We start from the raw sequence: 18,156 nt of genomic DNA, 5'->3' as shown, positions 1-18,156 counted from the left end.
CACAGTCCTTGGATAAAAAAACACAGTCCTTGGTAACTGTATGAAATCTGAATGTATTTTAGAGTTAGGCCATCCGCAATAGCGCCTAGCGCACCGCCTAGCCGCAAACACAGTCCTTGGATAAAAAAACACAGTCCTTGGTAACTGTATGAAATCTGAATGTATTTTAGAGTTAGGCCATCCGCAATGGCGCCTAGCGCACCGCCTAGCCGAGCGCCGGCGCTAGGCGGTGCGCTAGGCGGTCCATTGCAACCGCCCAACCATTTTCGGAATTTAAAACCGCTTAGCACTCGGCGATTTCGTGGCGCTGGGCGATCCGCTCGGCGCTATTGCAGCATCCGGATCGCCTAGCGCATCGCCTAGACGATTTTTTTTTTTCGAAACACTATATATACGCAGTTTGCACGTCATTTTCATTCGCACCACTTGTTTTAACGAGTACTCTCTCTATCTTAATTTCTGTACAAGATCAACACCGAGAAATGGAGAACACCAACGAAGGTACTCCAGTGACGACCGGGTCTCAAACTCCCCCGGTACCCGTGGGAGGTGGATGGGATCCGATGCCAGGGTACTACAACATGTACCCTTGGCAGGGGATGATACCCGGGATGGCAGCTGGGGGGAGTATGCCGGCGTGGCAGGGGGTACCGGGGATGCAGCCCGGTGTGCATATGATGCCGGGGTGGGCACCCGGGATGCAGATGATGCCTGGGGGGGACGACGATGCAGCCCCCGACGCAGGGGACGACAGGGTGGGTACCGGCGGTGCAACCCCCGATAGGGGGGGTACCGGGGACGCAGGGGACGCCGGGGGATGAAAACGTCTATCGCCCCAGTTTTGATTTTTCAACTGCTTCTTCGCACACTTCGACCCCAACGGAGACGCAGTTCACGCAATTTGAGACTTTCCCCATGGAGGAGTTGGGGTTTGATATGCTCGGTGTTCCGGAAACTCCCGTTCCCGCGGGGGGAGCAGTGCGGGGCGCCCCAAAGAAGAAGGGCAAGGGGAAGAAGGGCGAGTCGTCGCAGCCGGGTGAGGATAGCCAGGTCCGGAGCAGTGCGGGACGCTGAGAACGTCACGCTGTGCAAGGCGTGGGTCAGTGTTTGCGATGATCCTCTCGCTTCGAATAACCAGAGGATCGTCAACTTATGGGGCAAGATAGCAGCAGCCTACCAGACATTTAGCCCGGAGGGAAGGCCACGCAACGGGGAGGATTGCCGGAAGGGGTGTGACTGAATCAGGGATGCCGTCTCTCGATTTTCGAGTTTATACGCCAACGCCCTCCGCATGCAGAGCAGTGCCCAAACGGAGGAAGACTGCAGGAGAATAGCGGAGAAAGCCTTCCCCCAGCCCGGGTTGTATAAGGAGTTCACCTACTGGAACTGCTATCTTGTACTGAACGACTCCGAGAAGTTTCGAGTAGGTGTTGACGCTGGCTGGCCGAAGAAGCAACGACTGAACTATACCGGTGATTACAGCGGCAGCAGCGGTGGTTCCCACGACCTCCCCGAGACGGCCCAGGAGGTCTCCACCCCTCGTTCGTTCGCTCGCTGAACTCGCCCGGTTGGGCACAATTGGGTTCAACGGGAGACGAGGAGGATCGCCGGGGGTTCCCAGGAGATCCAGTCGACATCCCCCCTTGGCCAATCCACAGCGGATCTCAAATTCTTCGCGCGTCAACAAACGCGCGCTCAGATGGTGTCAAGACGATGGCCGAATGGCGGGCGGCAGTGGACCCCGTGGAGAAGAGTTTGCTTCAAATATTGCTCATGAGCATGCACGACGAGTTGGAGGCGGCACGGAGAGAGACCGGCGGGAGTAGAGGCGGCGGCGACGGTGGCGACGGAGGCGGCGGTGAGGGTGGCGAGGGTGGCGACAGCGAATGAGGAGACGACGACGGAGACGAGGAGTGAATTATTGTACTTTTTTTAAATTATTGTAATTTTTTTAAATTGTTGTACTTTTTTTAAATTATTGCACTTTTTAAAATTTTAATAGTATTATTAATGTTTCCCGTATATGTCTCGTAAATTAAATTCCGTATATTGTGTGATTGTTAATTATTTAATTTTTATATAATTGTTATTAGTGATGTAGCTAGGCTATGGCTGAGCTATTTGCTTGTTTTGATTAGGGATGTCAATCGGGCTGGCCCGTCGGGTTTCGGGCCAACCCTACTCGGGTTGCGGGTCAATCGGGTGCGGGCTAATCGGGTTGTGATTTATTTCGGGTTATAAAAGCTCAGCCCTAACCCTAAAAGCTCGGGTTTCGGGCTAGCCCAGCGGGTTAATCGGGTTGGTACCGATAATATTAACATGCGATCAATTCAATAAATAATGATTAAAATTACTAATATTCATATAATGTAAAATATTTAATTATGATATATTTGAGATATATGCTTAAACTCAATCATAAACATGATCAAATACTAATATTTGAGATATTTCGTAGAATTTTAATGCATGTTTTAGAAATTTAAACATTTTTTGTGAATTTGAAGTTTTTAATTTATTTATCAATTATTATATTAATAAAAATTCAATATATAATTTGTATATTTAATGTAAAATTGAAAGTTATTTTTTTAGTTAATATTAATCAATGAAATGTCGAATTAGGAGTTAAAAAATAGAATAATAGAAATTTTATCAGGTTTTCGGGCCAGCCCATCGGGTTTTCGGGTCTGGCCCTAATGGGTTGCGGGTTAATCGGGTGCGGGCTAATCGGGTTTTGATTTTATCGGGCTAGAAATTTCCAACCCTAACCCTATAAATTTGGCGGGCTATTCGGGCCAGCCCACGGGTTACGGGCTACATTGACATCCCTAGTTTTGATGATGTGGCAGGAGGATTTTTAGTGCTGATGATGTGGCAAAAGGAGTTTTTGGCTAGGCTATGACTGGGCTATTGCTGGGCTATTCCTATTGTGGATGGCCTTAGGGATTAGGGCGCAGGCAATGCAATGAACTAGTAGTACGAAGAAAAGAACCAACACAAAAATAAAATAAAATAAAATAAGTTTAATGGCGTCGCTCGAACTCGAACCGGAGACCTTCACGGCATCCGCAGCGGCGTCTCACTGCGGCTCGGTCTCATCCCGGCGAGACGTGCCCGCAACGAGACGCCGCTGCAGCCTATCCGTCTCGTCGCTTAGCTCGTTGGGAAGGAAGGGTCGGCGGGCCATCTCGCCACGCGCTAGCGCCACATGGCGAGCTTTGGCGTGTGGCGTGATGACCACTCGCCGCCTCGCGAGTGGGCGTCGTTATTGCTGACGCAATAAATATTTTTTAAAAAATATCGATTTTTCGCAAAAAAAAATTAAAAAATTTAAAAATCTCAACGGTAAAAAAAATATTTTTTTCTTTTTTTATTCTATAAATACTCCTACTCTTTCATTTTACACTCAAACACACTATCTCTTATCTTTTTTTCTTCTCATCACTATCATATCATCTCTCTTTCCTCTCCATTTTTTCTCCCAAATTTAATCCATTCATGGACCCATTTGAGCAAATGCATCGAATAATGGAAGAATCGCTAGAAGAAGAGCGACGTAGGGAGGAGGAGGCCGTCACGGCGCGTCAAAAGCGACCCAGAAATACATCCATGGTGACCCGGAGGAAGCCGCCGCAAGGTTAGTACGAGATTACTTTTGTGAGAACCCGGTATGGGGAGATACCTACTTCCGTCGCCGTTTACGCACGCGGCGGGAGCTATTTCTGCATATCACAAATATATTGGCTGCCCGTGAAGAGTACTTCCAAGAAGGGTTCGACGCTTCTGGCCGTCCCAGTCTCACGACGCTCCAGAAATGTACTGCAGCAATCCGTCAGCTTGCTACTGGACAAACGACAGATTTGTTCGACGAGTACATGCACATTGGGGATAGCACTGGGAGACTGTGTTTGATGAACTTCTGCAAAGGCGTCCTGGCAGCCTTCACCGACGAATTCTTGAAGAAGCTAAGCACCGCAGATTGTCAGTTTCTGCTCCGACTTCACGAACAAGCACACGGATTCCCCGGGATGCTTGGCAGCGTCGATTGCATGCATTAGCAATGGAAGAATTGCCCTGTGGCGTGGAGGGGATCATACACGAGCATTTTTTGGGGTCTCCGGAACGAACAACGATATCAACGTGCTCAACCAATCCGACCTCTTCACCGAAGTTTTGAATGGTAAAGCGCCGTCCATCAACTTCACCGCTAACAATCTCCAGTTTAAAATGGGGTACTATCTTGTCGACTGCATCTATCCGAAGTGGCCAACCTTCGTGAAGGCGTTCAACAGGCCGATAAACGAAAAACAGACTCTTTTTGGGCAGAAGCAAGAAGCCGCTCGCAAGGATGTGGAGAGAGAGTTCGGGGTTCAACAAGCTCAATTCAACATTATCAAATCCCCGGCCCGTACGTGGTTTATGGAGAATATGGTCGACATCATGTATACGTGCATAATCTTGTACAAAATGCCGACGAAGGACCTAATGCGGGAAATTGGTTCGACCCTGAAACAGCGGGGAGCTCTTCTGCAAGTAGTCCGCCTCGCAGTAGAGTGCATCCTTCTTTGCAAGAGCGAATATATGTTTGGGAAAGGACACGTGATTCTATGGCCCACGCCCAACTCCAGGAGGATCTAATGGAGCACATTTGGGTAAAATTTGGCAACCGTTAGACGATCACCGCATCACTTTCCATGATTATGCGGATTTCAATAAATTGTAATATTAGGATTTCAATTATATTTTTTTCGTATTTTTCGGATGTTGTAATTTTCATGATTTTTCGTATTTTCGGATGTTGTAATTTTCGTATTTTCGGATGACTGCTTCAATTATGTATTTTTCGTATTATGTATTTTTCGTATTTTCAATTATGTATTTTTCATGATTTTTAATGATTTTATGAAGTATTAGTATTAATTTAATATTTCAATGAAATATTAATTGAATTTGTTGGAAATAAAAATAAAAAATGAAATTAAATGAATAGTTAAGGGATGAGATGATTAAGAGATGGAGGGATGCAGGTGTCGTGTCTTAGTTAAGAGATGAAGTAAAAAGTGCAATGTGCTCCATGAATAGTGAAGGGATGAGACAGTTAAGAGACGGTATTGAGACACAGATGTGAATGGCCTCAGTGTGTTAGATTGACGTGATAACCAACTACACCGGGTTGTTTTCCACTATGTGATTATGACATTTTGAAGGACCGTAATTGTTAATTAAGTTTCAAAAGGTCATTTTATTGCCAAATAGAGAAAGTGAAATAAGCTTAGTGGAAGGGATATATATATGAGGGAGTGTTAATCTCCTTTTCTCCCCTTATATTTAAGTTCCTTCTTCATTTGGAGCGTTAGATTAGATGGATGGACGATCCGGATTAGAAGCATAGTTAGGATCCCGTCTGTGCATTATTTGGTGCATTTCGTGCATCAACGGGGTAAATTAGTAAATGTATATACTCAAAACCTCCCGAAAACGGCATGTGCGAGATTTTAGCGGGATATACCCACGACCTTCCATCTACTCTACAATTTCTAACTCCAAACGTATCTACTCTCAATCTCTCTACCAGCTTCGTCTCCCCAATTTCCAACCCATTTCAAAACCCTAGCCGCCTATTCAAGGTACCGTCCATCTCAACGGACCTTCGAACGTCGTCTGATTCCCTATTCAACAACCCTTCCCGTTTTGTGAGAGCATTTTCTGCGGTCGACGAGGAGGTAGGGTTTGTCGAAGATTAATTTATGGGTTGACTTTCTGGGTTTCATCAAACGTTTATCCCAGATTTTCACCCCTACCACACAACACACACGACGATTCACCAATTTTTGCCCATAAATGAGGATATTTTCAAAAGGGTATTCTTCTATATTATGTTTAAAAATTGTTTTGTATTCATTTTAGTTACGCTTGGCTCTTTCATTGATGGTGTAATTAATTTGTGGGTGACAAAGGTGTGGTGACCGATTTTGTAGATGAAATCTTATAGGCTTATGTTTTTTTGGTGCGTTTCCCAGATTAAAAATATCGAAAAGAGGGCGTCCTTCAACTGCACAACAAGCTCAAACGGAGGGTGAGCATTCTATTTCATTTGCATGTCGAATTCCTGGACTAGTGGACTGATTCTGTGGATGATTTATTGGGTTTATATCAAATTTCATGCCCGCATTATTTAAATCAGTATATATATTATTTACCTAATTGTATGCATTAATTACCCTAATGTAGCCATTATGTGTCTGCTGTTGGACATTGGTCTATGAGTGAATGCAATGTTTGTGTGTTCATTACTTAAATGGATCTGTACATTATGTAACTATTTTTATGCATTATATATCATGTATCATGCATCATGTAACTGTTGTTTTATATGGTCAAAGAGTTAATGGAATATTTGTATGTTCATTACTTGATTTAATCTGTGCATTATTTGCCTATATGAATGCATTATGTTCACTGGTAGAAGCATCAAGTGACTGATGTTGGACATTGGTCAAAGAGTGAATGCAATGGCTGTATGTTCATTACCTGAATGTATTTGTACATTATGTAACTATTTCTGTGCATTATATATCATGTTTCTTGCATCATGTGACTGTTGTTGTATATGGTCAAAGAGTGAATGGAATATTTGTATGTTTATTACTTGATTTACTCAATCCATTATTTTGCCTGTTTGAATGCATTAGTTACCATGTTTTATACATAATGTGACTGCTTTTGTAAAGCCTTCAAAGTGCGAATGCAATATTTATATGTGAATTGTTTCAATGAATCTGTACATTATTTAACTATTTCTATGCATTATATACATGTTTCATGCATCAAGTGTCTGCTGTTGTACATGGGTTAAAGAGTGAATGAAATATTTTTATGTTCATAACTAGCTTGAATCTGTACATGATTTGGGTATACACATTATGTAACTAATATGTATGTTATTAAATTCTATGTTGTACAGCGTCGAAGCAGCTACATATAGACATTGACGAGGCTATCGATGATATTCTGCCGGTGGGCATAGCGCATAAATTTCGCGAACGCCTATCAGAAGCATGAACTAGTTCAGCTCCAGATGAGATTGAGGACAGGAAACCTAGGGGTAGAAAGGTGGGTCATTTGTATTGTCGACGGCCCCTTATGAGTTTTTGACTTGCATCAAGAGTCTAACTCCGCGGCAAAAGGAAGCCGTCACGAAACTGGGATTTGCGTCAATTTTGTGTTTTGATGTCAAAGAGATTCCAGGGTACTTGGCATACTCGGTGCTGAGCGCGTTTAATCTATCTCGCTGCCAGATTGAGTTATCGGGGGGTGGAAGCCTAGACCTCGATGAGGAAGACGTCCATCTGATGTTGGGGTGTCCACGAGGACGAACACCCATTGCACGCCCAATGGATAAACAAAGCAACTTCGCTTTCAACGACCTAGTTGCTGCTCGCTGTCAGAAGGGTCGTTTTAAAATGACACCAAAGGACATAGCCCAGTTGATGATGCAGCAGGTGGATGGGGGCGAGGAGTTTAAGAAGCTTTTTATGTTCATGCTTGAAAATGCACTGATAGAGACTCCAGCCGATGGCCATTGCAAGCCCAAGATTCTGCATTTCATTGAAGATGTCGATGAAATTACGAACCTAAACTGGTGTGGTTACTTCCTGTCCGTGCTCGAGGCCACGTACCCCAGCTGGGCAAACCGCCAGAGCGTGCATTTCAGCGGGCCTATCCACTTTTTGGTGGTAAGTGCTTTAATAAATGCATCATATGCTCATTTTCCTACATTATGCAGTTGTATGAGTACATTGTATAGCTGTAATAATTACATTACATTGACTGCCTTCTACAAAATTCATAAATGTTTTTCATTGCTTGATTTATATTGCCACTGATTCTGCTCTATGTCTTCATTAATATATATTACTGCTCTATTTAATTATTTGGTTGTTATTGTCAGGGTGCTTATGTGGACCGCGTGGTTCACTGCCGGAGGCGGGTAATCCGTGCCTGTCCAACAAACAAGGGTTGGACGGCAGAGACCATGAAGCAACGGGAGGACGTGGAGCATGGCCAATACGGCACTGGGAGGCTGGAGGCAAGCCTGGATAAGGAGAAATGGCTGCAGAAAGAGGAAGGAAGGAGGCTGGAATCAGATACCAGAGGAGAGGGAGCAGCACCAAGCCGGAACAAGGCGTATCGTTTCCGAAATCAATTTATCGCTTCAAGCGCCCTGATGGCCCGCGCAATTTCGGCGTGGGTGGACGATTTCAATCAAGGCTGGATAAGGAGAAATGGCCCGCGCAATGTCTGAACAACCAGCCAAATGCCCTTGTTTTCTCATTGCACACCAATCCAGCGACAAAAGTTACAGGTCTTCCATGATTGTCCTTTCCCGTGAAAGGAGTGAAGATCATACAATACCTGCGAATCGCAAATTAATGCGTTATTAGAATAATCACAAGCGAATAATGCATCTATTACCGTGTAGTAATGTATGGAAACCTCATTATAATGCACATAATAATGCAAAAGGTATGTACCTGTTTGTGTTGTACGTGGAGTCAAAGGCTACAATATCACCAAACATGTGGTAATTCCTCTTCATCAAGCCGTCACACCAAAACAGAGCAACCAACTGGTTGTGATCATTAACTTCGTAGTGATATGTGTACGACTCGGACATTTCCTTCTTCTTAGCCATGCCATCCAACACCATTTGCACATCGAATCCATGTGTGTATGCTTTGATGTCGCGTGAAGCATTCCTGATATCACCGACCGTACAACCGACATGGTCAAACCCACCGAGAGTTTCTTTCAACACCTTAAATGTAAGTGTGGGGCCAATATTCGCTTTTGAACAATCAAGTATGAATTTCTGATGAACATCATCCAAATGACGATTAATTGACATAAAATGCTGATGCTCTGACTCAACCATATCATGGTTCTGAACCTCATTGAAATCCTGTACTATATAACCTGGATGTCCTCCTTCAGAGAAGAACTTGAATGATATACTCGCTTTACAACCACATCGCTTGGATAACCGTCGGCGCTTCATTGAGAAACCAAAACGTTCATTCAATTGGTCATTCGACTTCTTCTGGCCTTCCCTATTGCATACGACATAGTACCACGTTGTAACATCGTCCACCTTCCTCATCCCTTGTTTGCGCGTATCAAAACCAACAGCGCAGGCATATACATCGTAAAACGCAAATGTAAAATCTAATGATTGGAACTTCTGACCAACAACGGGCTTTAATTCCGCAGAGCATTCAGGCACAACGCTAACTGTATATAACCACAAAACAATACATGTTAACGGTACTAATGCATTATATGACATATATTGTACATTACTGATTACATATTGTGCATTATACAGTTATACTTATACATTACATGTATAATTTAATCCAACTACCAAGCCAATATGAAAACTACACGCTAGAGGGATGGCTCTAACTCGCGTTATATAGTCAATACCATCCATTATGTATTTATAATTTGCGCATTATTTGTGACGGTTTAAACTATTAACCAAGTAAGGCCGAAAACTACAAACTAAAGGAATGCCTCATACTATACTAAACCCCTAGCCCCCAGGATTGTACAACACTAGGGGAATGAATGAACCATAACCCCCATATTATCATAAACTGGCAATCATGTTTCCATAAAAATGTAGGGAGACACGCCAATACGAAAAACGAATTTCCTGCTCTGCAACGTTTGGGATCTGCGACTGATCTGAAAATAATTTCCTGTCAGTTTATAATATATATATATAGGTATATATATATATATATTATAAACTGACGGAGAGATATATTAATTGTCTTAATTTTTATTAGACCAAAGATATTCATTGGCGGACTCTTTTGATTTTTTATATTTTTTTTCTTGTTCACCCATTGATTACTTTTTATGCTGAATAATAAGCTATTTGAATTGTGGGATGCCCAAAGATTTAAAAATTTTCCACAATTTTTATTAGACCAAAGATATTCATAGGCGGACTCCTTGATTTTTTTATTTTTTTTCTTGTTCACCCATTGATTACTTTTTATGCTGAATAATAAGCTATTTGAATTGTGGGATGCCCAAAGATTTAAAAATTTTCCACATTTAAAAAGGTATGTATTGATCCTAAATATGGAAAAACTTTAAATCTTTGGGCATCCCACTATATTTGTTGTTTTGTTTACACAACACACTAGATAATTTGGTTAAACCTTGTTTCATCCTAAGTGACTCAAATTCATTTCATTCAATAGTGATTAACAAATAAGCCAACCTTTTACGATACTTGCCTCCCTCCATCACTAAACACCTATTCTGATTTCTGACATTTTAAAGCATAAAAAGACGCACCAAATTCAGGATAGAGAAATATAAATTTGTAAGCAAAAGACACACAATACCTTGTTCTCCAAAAAAATTTAAGATGGTACTCCGTAAATACAAAGAGGCAGTCTGTTTGAGTCAATACTCGAACCACAACCCCACTAATTCTCGACCACATAGGTTCGTTCTTGACTCAAATTCATGCCCCATCACCCCCAATCAGTTGCACTGCAGCCCGCCTTTGATACCCTGGTGCGTTCGAGCGATGAGCGACTTCACCGTGTTCACCGACTCAATAGTCAGCTGCGCCGCGGGCAGGTTGCTTACCAGTATCTGGAACCCGATGCTCAGCAGCGACCCTCCCCCGCCACTGCTCCCGCTCTCCGGGAAACAATCCGGAAATATCGCAAATCCCGAGGGCAGGATAGGCACCCCAGCAGGGTCCCCACCGCTCATCACCACGTCCATTTCTGCGGCCGGGACAGCAGCGTGAACCACCACCGCTCCCAACGCGTCTCCGCTCGTTTCTTGCAAGATCAGCACGTTGCTCTGGTTCGCATCTGCGCTAGCAGCAGCCTGGACATATATACGACATGAATATAAAACAGAACGACAAGTGGCGCGGGATGTAGTTCTTTTTTTTTTTTTTGAAAACTCACGCTTGTTTGGAGAATGGAGATGTAGTTGTCGGGATCGTGGCCCTTGGGGAGACGGAGCATGGATCGCATGGGGCCGTCTTGAGATAAAACATCCCAGTGGCTCCTGGTTTTCTCATCCTGTAAGAAGTCGAGCAAGTGCTGTGGAGACACGGGCATCCACTCGGTCGTGGAAGCGCTCAATATGACGCCAGGTGGCGCGCCACTATTGCCAGAGCTCTTCCGCGTCATCAGCTTGGTGTTGTCCGCGTCCTGGACCACCTCCCACTCGTCTACAGTTGAACAGATGCCAGAACAGAAGCCACGCGTCATTCGCTGCGCCAGCTTTACTATGCCCTTTTTGCCACTAGGAGGGACTACTGCAATGTAAAAACATGGGGAGAGATATATGAGCATCCACGTCGTTCCCTCGTAAAACATAATACTCCTCAAAGTCGTACCCGAATGATCGCCACCAGACGACATGATGGAAGCAAAAAGTTCGCATTGCCTATGCAGATTGGACAGCCACTTTTGAGCACCAAAGGCGATCCCGGACCTCAGTAATGGCCGGTACAGTTGATGGGTGATGCGCTCGTCGTACTCAGTGTGCTCAATCCACGTCATCTGAATTAGCATTTTCAAATTAAGAAAGTACAATTTTCCTTATATTGTAAGTACCCTTTACTAAGGAAACCAATGCCCAAAGGAGATTCCACAAATCTCAGAAAATATAGCTATGTAAATCACTTGGTTTGTAGTTCCATAAAACTGATATTAATTAGAAAAAAAAAACAGATCCGGAAGCAAGTCATCGAAGGTTGTAATGCAAATACTCAAAGAACTATATACAGTATAGTAGTGAAAGTATGGAAAAACAAAGTCATCGACGCGAATTACCTTGGAATAGCCATTTGGCGTATCTTGCACAATGCAACCGGAAGGGAGTCTGCGGCAATGGACAGGGACATTTCCAGTTATAGCGTGCAGTAAAGAGTCGACAGAGATGTCAACCACAGCCCACATGTCCTCTCCATGCTGCTTGCAGAAACGAATGAGCTTCACTTGGCGGATAGGAACCAAAGGTGAGGGAATTTGGAACTCGGCTTGCATCTAGAAAAACAAACATAGATTTCACTTTGTTATTTCCTTTTCCCAATTTGTTTTGCTGGAAAGGTAAGGTAAGAATAACAAACCAGTTGCAGCATTCCGTTTTTACTTCCACCTATCCCAGGAGAAATTATGTCAAGAATCGAGGCACTCCCGATGTTCCATGGGAACAATTCTGTCCACTGCTTCTGCATATGGTAAGTATACAATCATTAAGTTGAATGGTAAACATTATTAGGAAAATAGAATGAGACGGCGTCAATAATTAAAGAAATTACCGGGTCCATCAATGCCTCCACGAGTTGCATGCTGTTGATCATCACATTGCATGTAGCTCTTGTAGCTTCAGTAACAAAATGGTTGGGCTTTACACCAATGCAAGGAGAAAACATCTTAGAGTACTCCTCAAGATTCAGAGATTCTCCATTTCCTTCCAAGCTTCGGAACCAAAGAGGGCTATCGAGCTGGGCTAACTTTATCAGCTCATTAATCCCAGCCATCGCGAGCTCTACAAATAACGAATTATCGAAAGGAGCACTTAAGTTGACCATATTCATGGGAGGTCCATTAGGTGGCATGATGGGAAAGGAATTTGACATCCTATTGCCAAAATCAAGTCCTAAAGGAATCCCAGCCCCGGCATCCATAGAGTTCAACCCACTAAATCCATTTCTGCCAACTGAGAGATCCAAACTAGAGTTGCTCATTAATGGCGGCGGCATAGAAGCATTAGTCCTTCCCAAGAACTTGTCTCCTAGGTGGTGCAGTCGGCTGAGTTCATCCTTCAACCTTGCATTCTCGATCATAAGATGGTGCTGCTCAATAGGTACATCTCCAAGAATGGCCGGGCTGCCACAGTTCTCACACATCGGGCTTCTCATGGCTTCTTTCATGGCAATGTTCTCAATCCGGAGCTTGTCATTTTCTTGTTTCAGAATTGAATTCTCATGCCGCTCTAATTGAGTCTTCGTAATCACAGTTATATCAGTAATGCACATCACTTAGCGATTCTAATATTAACAACCGACATGCTTAGCATCGAAAAAAAACGTTGAACATTGGCAAATTACCTTCATTTGTGTTCTTCTGTTCTGAAACCAAAACTTGACCTGCCTGCCCTCCAAACTGAGCCTCTTCCCGAGCTCCAATCTCGCTTTCTCATCGGGATGTGGATTATCCTTAAAAGAACTATAGTACAAAACATTCGGAAATTACAATACTTGCAATATAATTCAAAACAAACAATTATCAAAAAGCGAGCTAAACGTACGCTTCGAGTTCTTGAATTTGGAATGCAGTGTGCCTATGGTATTTTTTCCTTTTGGAAGCTTTATTATGAGTAGGATTGTCATCATCACCCGATGCGCCTTCAAAGTTGTCGCTGCCGGATCTACTCTCGAGCTCGTCCTCCCTCATTCTGCCGATCAAACCACCATCATGACTCTCCCCCAACAAGCCCATCCCCCCAAGATTCTCCATCTTGGGCTGCCTCCACAATAAACATAAACACACATCACAACATTAATAAAGTTCATAAATAAGCATCTTAAACATAAATCCTAGAGCAAAAAAATTGATTCTTTCACACACACACAAACACAGTGGGAGAGAAAGAGTGCATACAAGGGCAAGAGAGAGGGGCTGAGAGGAAAACAAAGGCTGAGAATAAGATGATTGGAGCATTTGCACAGAATTTGCAGCAGTTGACATAACATTGTATGAAAACAAGCCATCAGCAACCATTTTCTCTCCACTACTCTTTTTAGGAAATCCCCCAAAGCTCATCTAAAGAGGGTGGAATGGAATTCACTACTAAAAATTTCAAAAAAAATGCTTCTCTCTCATCTTTCTAGTCGATCGCCCTCAACCATAAATGAGTTTATGAGCAGTAAATAGTTATTATAAGACACGCAAAAATCCAACTCCCATGAACTTATTCACCAACCAAAACCCCAGAAAATTTAAGAACACCGAAACGGGGTTGGTAGATGACAACGGAGCTCCCTCACACATAAAGATCAAAACTTTGTCTTGAAACCCTAATCAAGCTCACAATTTCTAGGTTTTTGACTATCTAAATACAGACGAAAGCGAAGTTTCAAGGCCCCTCATTTCACATTTAAAAAACACGGCTGACTTTTCCAATCGAATCTATAAACAAACCCCCCTTTATCTTTTTTATTTCTAATCAAGCACCACTTTATGAAAAGCTTTTTCCCCCGATTCTGAAATCTGAAATCTTGGGGGGGGGAAGTATATTGAACAAGACAAGAAAAGGAGGAAAAAGTACGCATAAAAAGACAACCTTTTTGGTTGTGTGAAAACTCCAAACAAGTGAAAAATGTCCAATTGAGTGCGACTTTCACAGTAGAAGCAAAGCAAAGCAAAGCAATATCAAAAACTACAAAAAAAGCAGAAAAATACAATTTCTCAGAATCGCTTATTCCTCGAATTGAATAATTTATGTCGATTTAAAAATGGTTTCTTGGCAGGTTGAGAGCTGACTTACAGTCACAGAAGTCGCACAACTTTAGTCAATCAACTATTTCTCTCTCTGCTTTTTTCTTACATACACATATATAAGTTGTATATATATATATATATATGCTGCAGTGAAGAGGCCCCTTCCCAAGATTGAATTGAATCTGTTGGAGAAATCCAAACACGGTCGCAGTATGAGATCGAAATTTTGTTGAAAATAAATTGGAAAAAAAAGGAAATGAATTTAAAATAAGGCAAGATTTCGAGATGGGGTGGGCGTAGGGTCCACTATTACCAATGTACGTGAGGAGTGTCTGAAATTATCTCCCCCACGCGCTCTATTTGGCGCGTGGCATCACACTTGTAAAATTCAGAGTATTTCATCTTAAAATATATCGCCTACACTACATGCATAGAATTGGGGAATAAATGAGTGAATTCCGAGTGTAAAGATTTAGCCGTTTTTGCATCTTGGATAAACAAGGACATGATGTTTTGGGATATTCCTTTTTTTTAATGCACATGGATGTATATTAGGAGTAACGTAGATCTTGATATCATAATATAGGAAATGAAATTATGATTACAATTTATTGTTAGCTGTCGCAATTATTTTGCATATCTACTCATATTTCATTTTTTTAAACCGATATACTCATTTTCAAACTCATACTACACGATACTGAAATCTCAACATTTAAAAAAAAAATTCTAATTGTATATATATTAAGGAAGTATTACAATTTAAATTCTAAATATTACTAGTAATATTTTAACATATTTTTCATGAAATACATAAAGATCTAGCTACGGGATTCACAAACTATTACAAAACTTTAAAAAAATGTCTTAGATGTTAATTTAGGAAACTTTTATTTATGTTGTATCCATTTGTCATTTCGTAAAATAAAACAGCACAAAATCTCATTTTTTATACTCTATTTTATACTCCCTCCGTCCCGCACTATTCGCACGTTTCATTTTCGGCACGGAGATTAAGGAATGAGTGTATAGCAAAGTCAAATATTACGGTTGTAGGTGAAAATTTTTACTAAAAATGGAAATAGTGCAAATAACTTGGGACGCCCAGAAAGGAAATAAGTGCAAGTAGTCCGGGACGGAGGGAGTACTATATTACTAATGACGTTTTTTTACTTTATTTTCGTGTACTCAATTGTAATTATATAGTCAAAGCTCATTGATGCTCAACTTCCCTTTGTAATTCGGATGTATGATGCATCCCTTTCTTACCTTTTTTTTTTTTGAAAATGTAGTGATTATAGTTTTGTTATTTGCCAATCATACACCAAAACTATAGCAATGATCTGCGCATTTTGTTTCTTGAACCTTTTCCCACATAATTCATTTTTCTTAATTCAATTAAAGTTATTACAGTGGGGCCTGTAAATAGGGTTTTAAGGGACGGTATAGTGACAGCGTTGTGGATGGCCTAATGAGTTAGGCCATCAACACGCATTCCTAACTCCTAACTCCTAACTCCTAACTTCTAACTTCGAATCTGCACATCAAAAAGAAAAAAATCAATTTCAATAACTCAAGATTTTTGTGTCGTTTTAAGAAATCAATTTTTAGAGATCAACATACATGCATTCATAATTTTTAGTGATAAATCCATATTTACTGAGATCAATATTCACTCCTAAGGGAAGCCAGTCATAATCTAGAAAATTTGCTCTTAAATAAGCACATCAAAGTTCCGACACATTCTGAAATTTTACTTCAACTTTGTTGAACTAACCAATCAATAAGTTCTAATTCGATCTTAATGAATGCTCTTAGAAATTCATAGTATTAAATATAAGAAATATTCTATTTCTAAAATATGTTCAAATTTATTAAAATATGTTTAATTTTTAGTTTATTGATATAAATTTTAAATTAGTATTTATTCATGTTTGAGTTTAAACATATGGAGTATCTTAAAATTGTAATAATTAAATGTTTTACATCCTATAAATAAGACTAATATTCATCATTATGTATTAGATTAAATTATATATTAATTTTATCGATAACAATCCGATTAGCTCATTGGACTAGCCTGAAATTCAAATATTTAGAGTTAAGGTTGAAAGTTTATAACCCGAAAAATCACAAACCTAATTAGCCCACTCTCAATTAATCTGCTAACCGAGGGGGTTGGCCTGAAATCCTTTGGGCTTATCCAATTGACATCCTTGCATCTACAGTAAAAAAAATGTGGTGTGTAATAAATTCATTAATTCTGCCAAGTTAAACAAAAGTCTTGTGTTTTTAACATGTATTGTGTTCTTAGTAACTATTGAGTAACTTCCATAATCGGCACTACGAAATCTCCTCCAACAAGAATCTGAGCAATATCAAACCAATAATAAACAAGAACAAAGTTTTTTCAACAAAATATACCTAACTCTTAATACAACAAACAAATAAAAATACGAATTAACTAATTAAATGCGTAATTGCCATCTCTCAACATCAAATATAGCCTGAACAAGATTATAATAATGTTCATATTGATATGTAGATCCCATATCTTAAAAAATAAATAATCTATTAGACTTTCTGTTGAAAATCACAACATCTATCCGTGCATTGTTTTTTTTTCAGTTAAATATATGAATCAAATAAAACTGCACGTGCACCAGAAATTGAATAAGAAAGATTCAAAATCCGATAAATAAAAATGACATTGAGAATCCATCCAAAAGCCGAAGGAGGAAGCAAAATGCAGCTGCTTTGCAACAATTTGGGACTTTGAATTTTTTTTTACCTTCTACTTGTAGTTTTTTTTCTATAATATCTTTTTTATGCAGTTTTAATATTATGTAGATTTTAGTATTAATTATGTTTTCTAATTTATCATTTTATTTTATATGTGAACTCAAAAACATGAGGGTAAAAATTGGTGAAACTATTTGAGGCTGATTTTGGGACTGATTTATTATAGGTATTGGGGCTAAAATTAAAATTACTGATATAACATGTGAAAAATGGATTAGGGCTGGTTTTTGGGATCTTAGGATGGCTAAAAAGACTATGAGATGGTTATTGAAAAATATTTTAAATGCTTCAATTAATATTGATCCAAAACTAAAAGGAGTAATCAAGAATAGTTAAGAAAAAAACGGTGTTGCTTCTTCATTAGTCGTAAAACTTGGGCCAAAATGTGCCATCAATGCATGGGCCTGTATAGCTAATATACTAATTTTAGCTCCCTTGCCTATTATTCTTTTTTCATGCAATGCCCATTAATTAAATCTTTCATAAAGAAGAACACCAACAAATCATAACACTTACTCAAAAAAAACACACACAAATATTTCCTTTTCATTTAAAAAATTTGGAACGAATCATAAAATGTTAGGGCTTACTATTTCACAATGAGTGATTAGGAGAGGTTATGTTTGTTTGCTTAAAATTTTTAAAAACAGTATACCTTATTTGGTTATAAGAAATGGCTTAGTTCGAAAAGAAAATTTTCCACACAAAGTTAATGCACTTTAATGGATTCTACTTACAATTATTTTATCATATGTATTCGAACCACATTTCAATCATTGGCCTATAAATTGAGAAG

The 18,156-nt window shown here is 40.4% G+C and overlaps 2 protein-coding genes across 4 annotated transcripts; both read right to left on the bottom strand.

The window, feature by feature from the left end:
- Positions 1-8,503: 8,503 nt before the first annotated feature.
- On the bottom strand, positions 8,504-9,496 carry LOC121752735 (protein FAR1-RELATED SEQUENCE 5-like). The gene is made up of 2 exons (XM_042147832.1): positions 9,490-9,496; positions 8,504-9,294 (listed from the first exon to the last, which is right to left on the bottom strand). The coding sequence occupies exons 1-2, from the start codon at positions 9,494-9,496 to the stop codon at positions 8,504-8,506; spliced, it is 798 nt and encodes a 265-aa protein (XP_042003766.1).
- Positions 9,497-10,381: 885 nt separating this feature from the next.
- Positions 10,382-14,776, bottom strand: LOC121751204 (homeobox-leucine zipper protein ANTHOCYANINLESS 2-like). Of its 3 annotated transcripts, none has more exons than XM_042145923.1 (9): positions 14,605-14,776; positions 13,366-13,580; positions 13,166-13,283; positions 12,374-13,060; positions 12,182-12,283; positions 11,886-12,098; positions 11,447-11,612; positions 11,010-11,365; positions 10,382-10,926 (listed from the first exon to the last, which is right to left on the bottom strand). In XM_042145923.1, exons 2-9 carry the CDS (start codon positions 13,572-13,574, stop codon positions 10,570-10,572), a joined length of 2,208 nt encoding a protein of 735 aa, XP_042001857.1. In that variant the 5' UTR covers positions 13,575-13,580; positions 14,605-14,776; the 3' UTR covers positions 10,382-10,569. The 3 variants fall into 3 exon arrangements, with proteins under 3 accessions (XP_042001857.1, XP_042001858.1, XP_042001856.1); XM_042145924.1 differs by lacking the exon at positions 14,605-14,776 and adding an exon at positions 14,401-14,496; XM_042145922.1 differs by lacking the exon at positions 14,605-14,776 and adding an exon at positions 13,719-14,370.
- Positions 14,777-18,156: the final 3,380 nt, after the last annotated feature.

This window comes from Salvia splendens, chromosome 10, assembly GCF_004379255.2.
Source record: "Salvia splendens isolate huo1 chromosome 10, SspV2, whole genome shotgun sequence".
NCBI lineage: Eukaryota > Viridiplantae > Streptophyta > Magnoliopsida > Lamiales > Lamiaceae > Salvia > Salvia splendens.
The sequence above is the reverse complement of the archived record's forward strand: the minus strand, read 5'-3'. Positions and strand labels throughout refer to the sequence as shown.

Coding starts and splice junctions, on each gene's coding strand:
- LOC121751204 (XM_042145922.1), bottom strand. CDS start 13,880: ATGAGCTTTGGGGGATTTCCTAAAAAGAGTAGTGGAGAGAAAATGGTT. Junction 13,061..13,165: donor ACAGAAGAACACAAATGAAG/GTAATTTGCCAA, acceptor GTGATTACGAAG/ACTCAATTAGAGCGGCATGA. Junction 10,927..11,009: donor TCTCCATTCTCCAAACAAGC/GTGAGTTTTCAA, acceptor ATATATGTCCAG/GCTGCTGCTAGCGCAGATGC.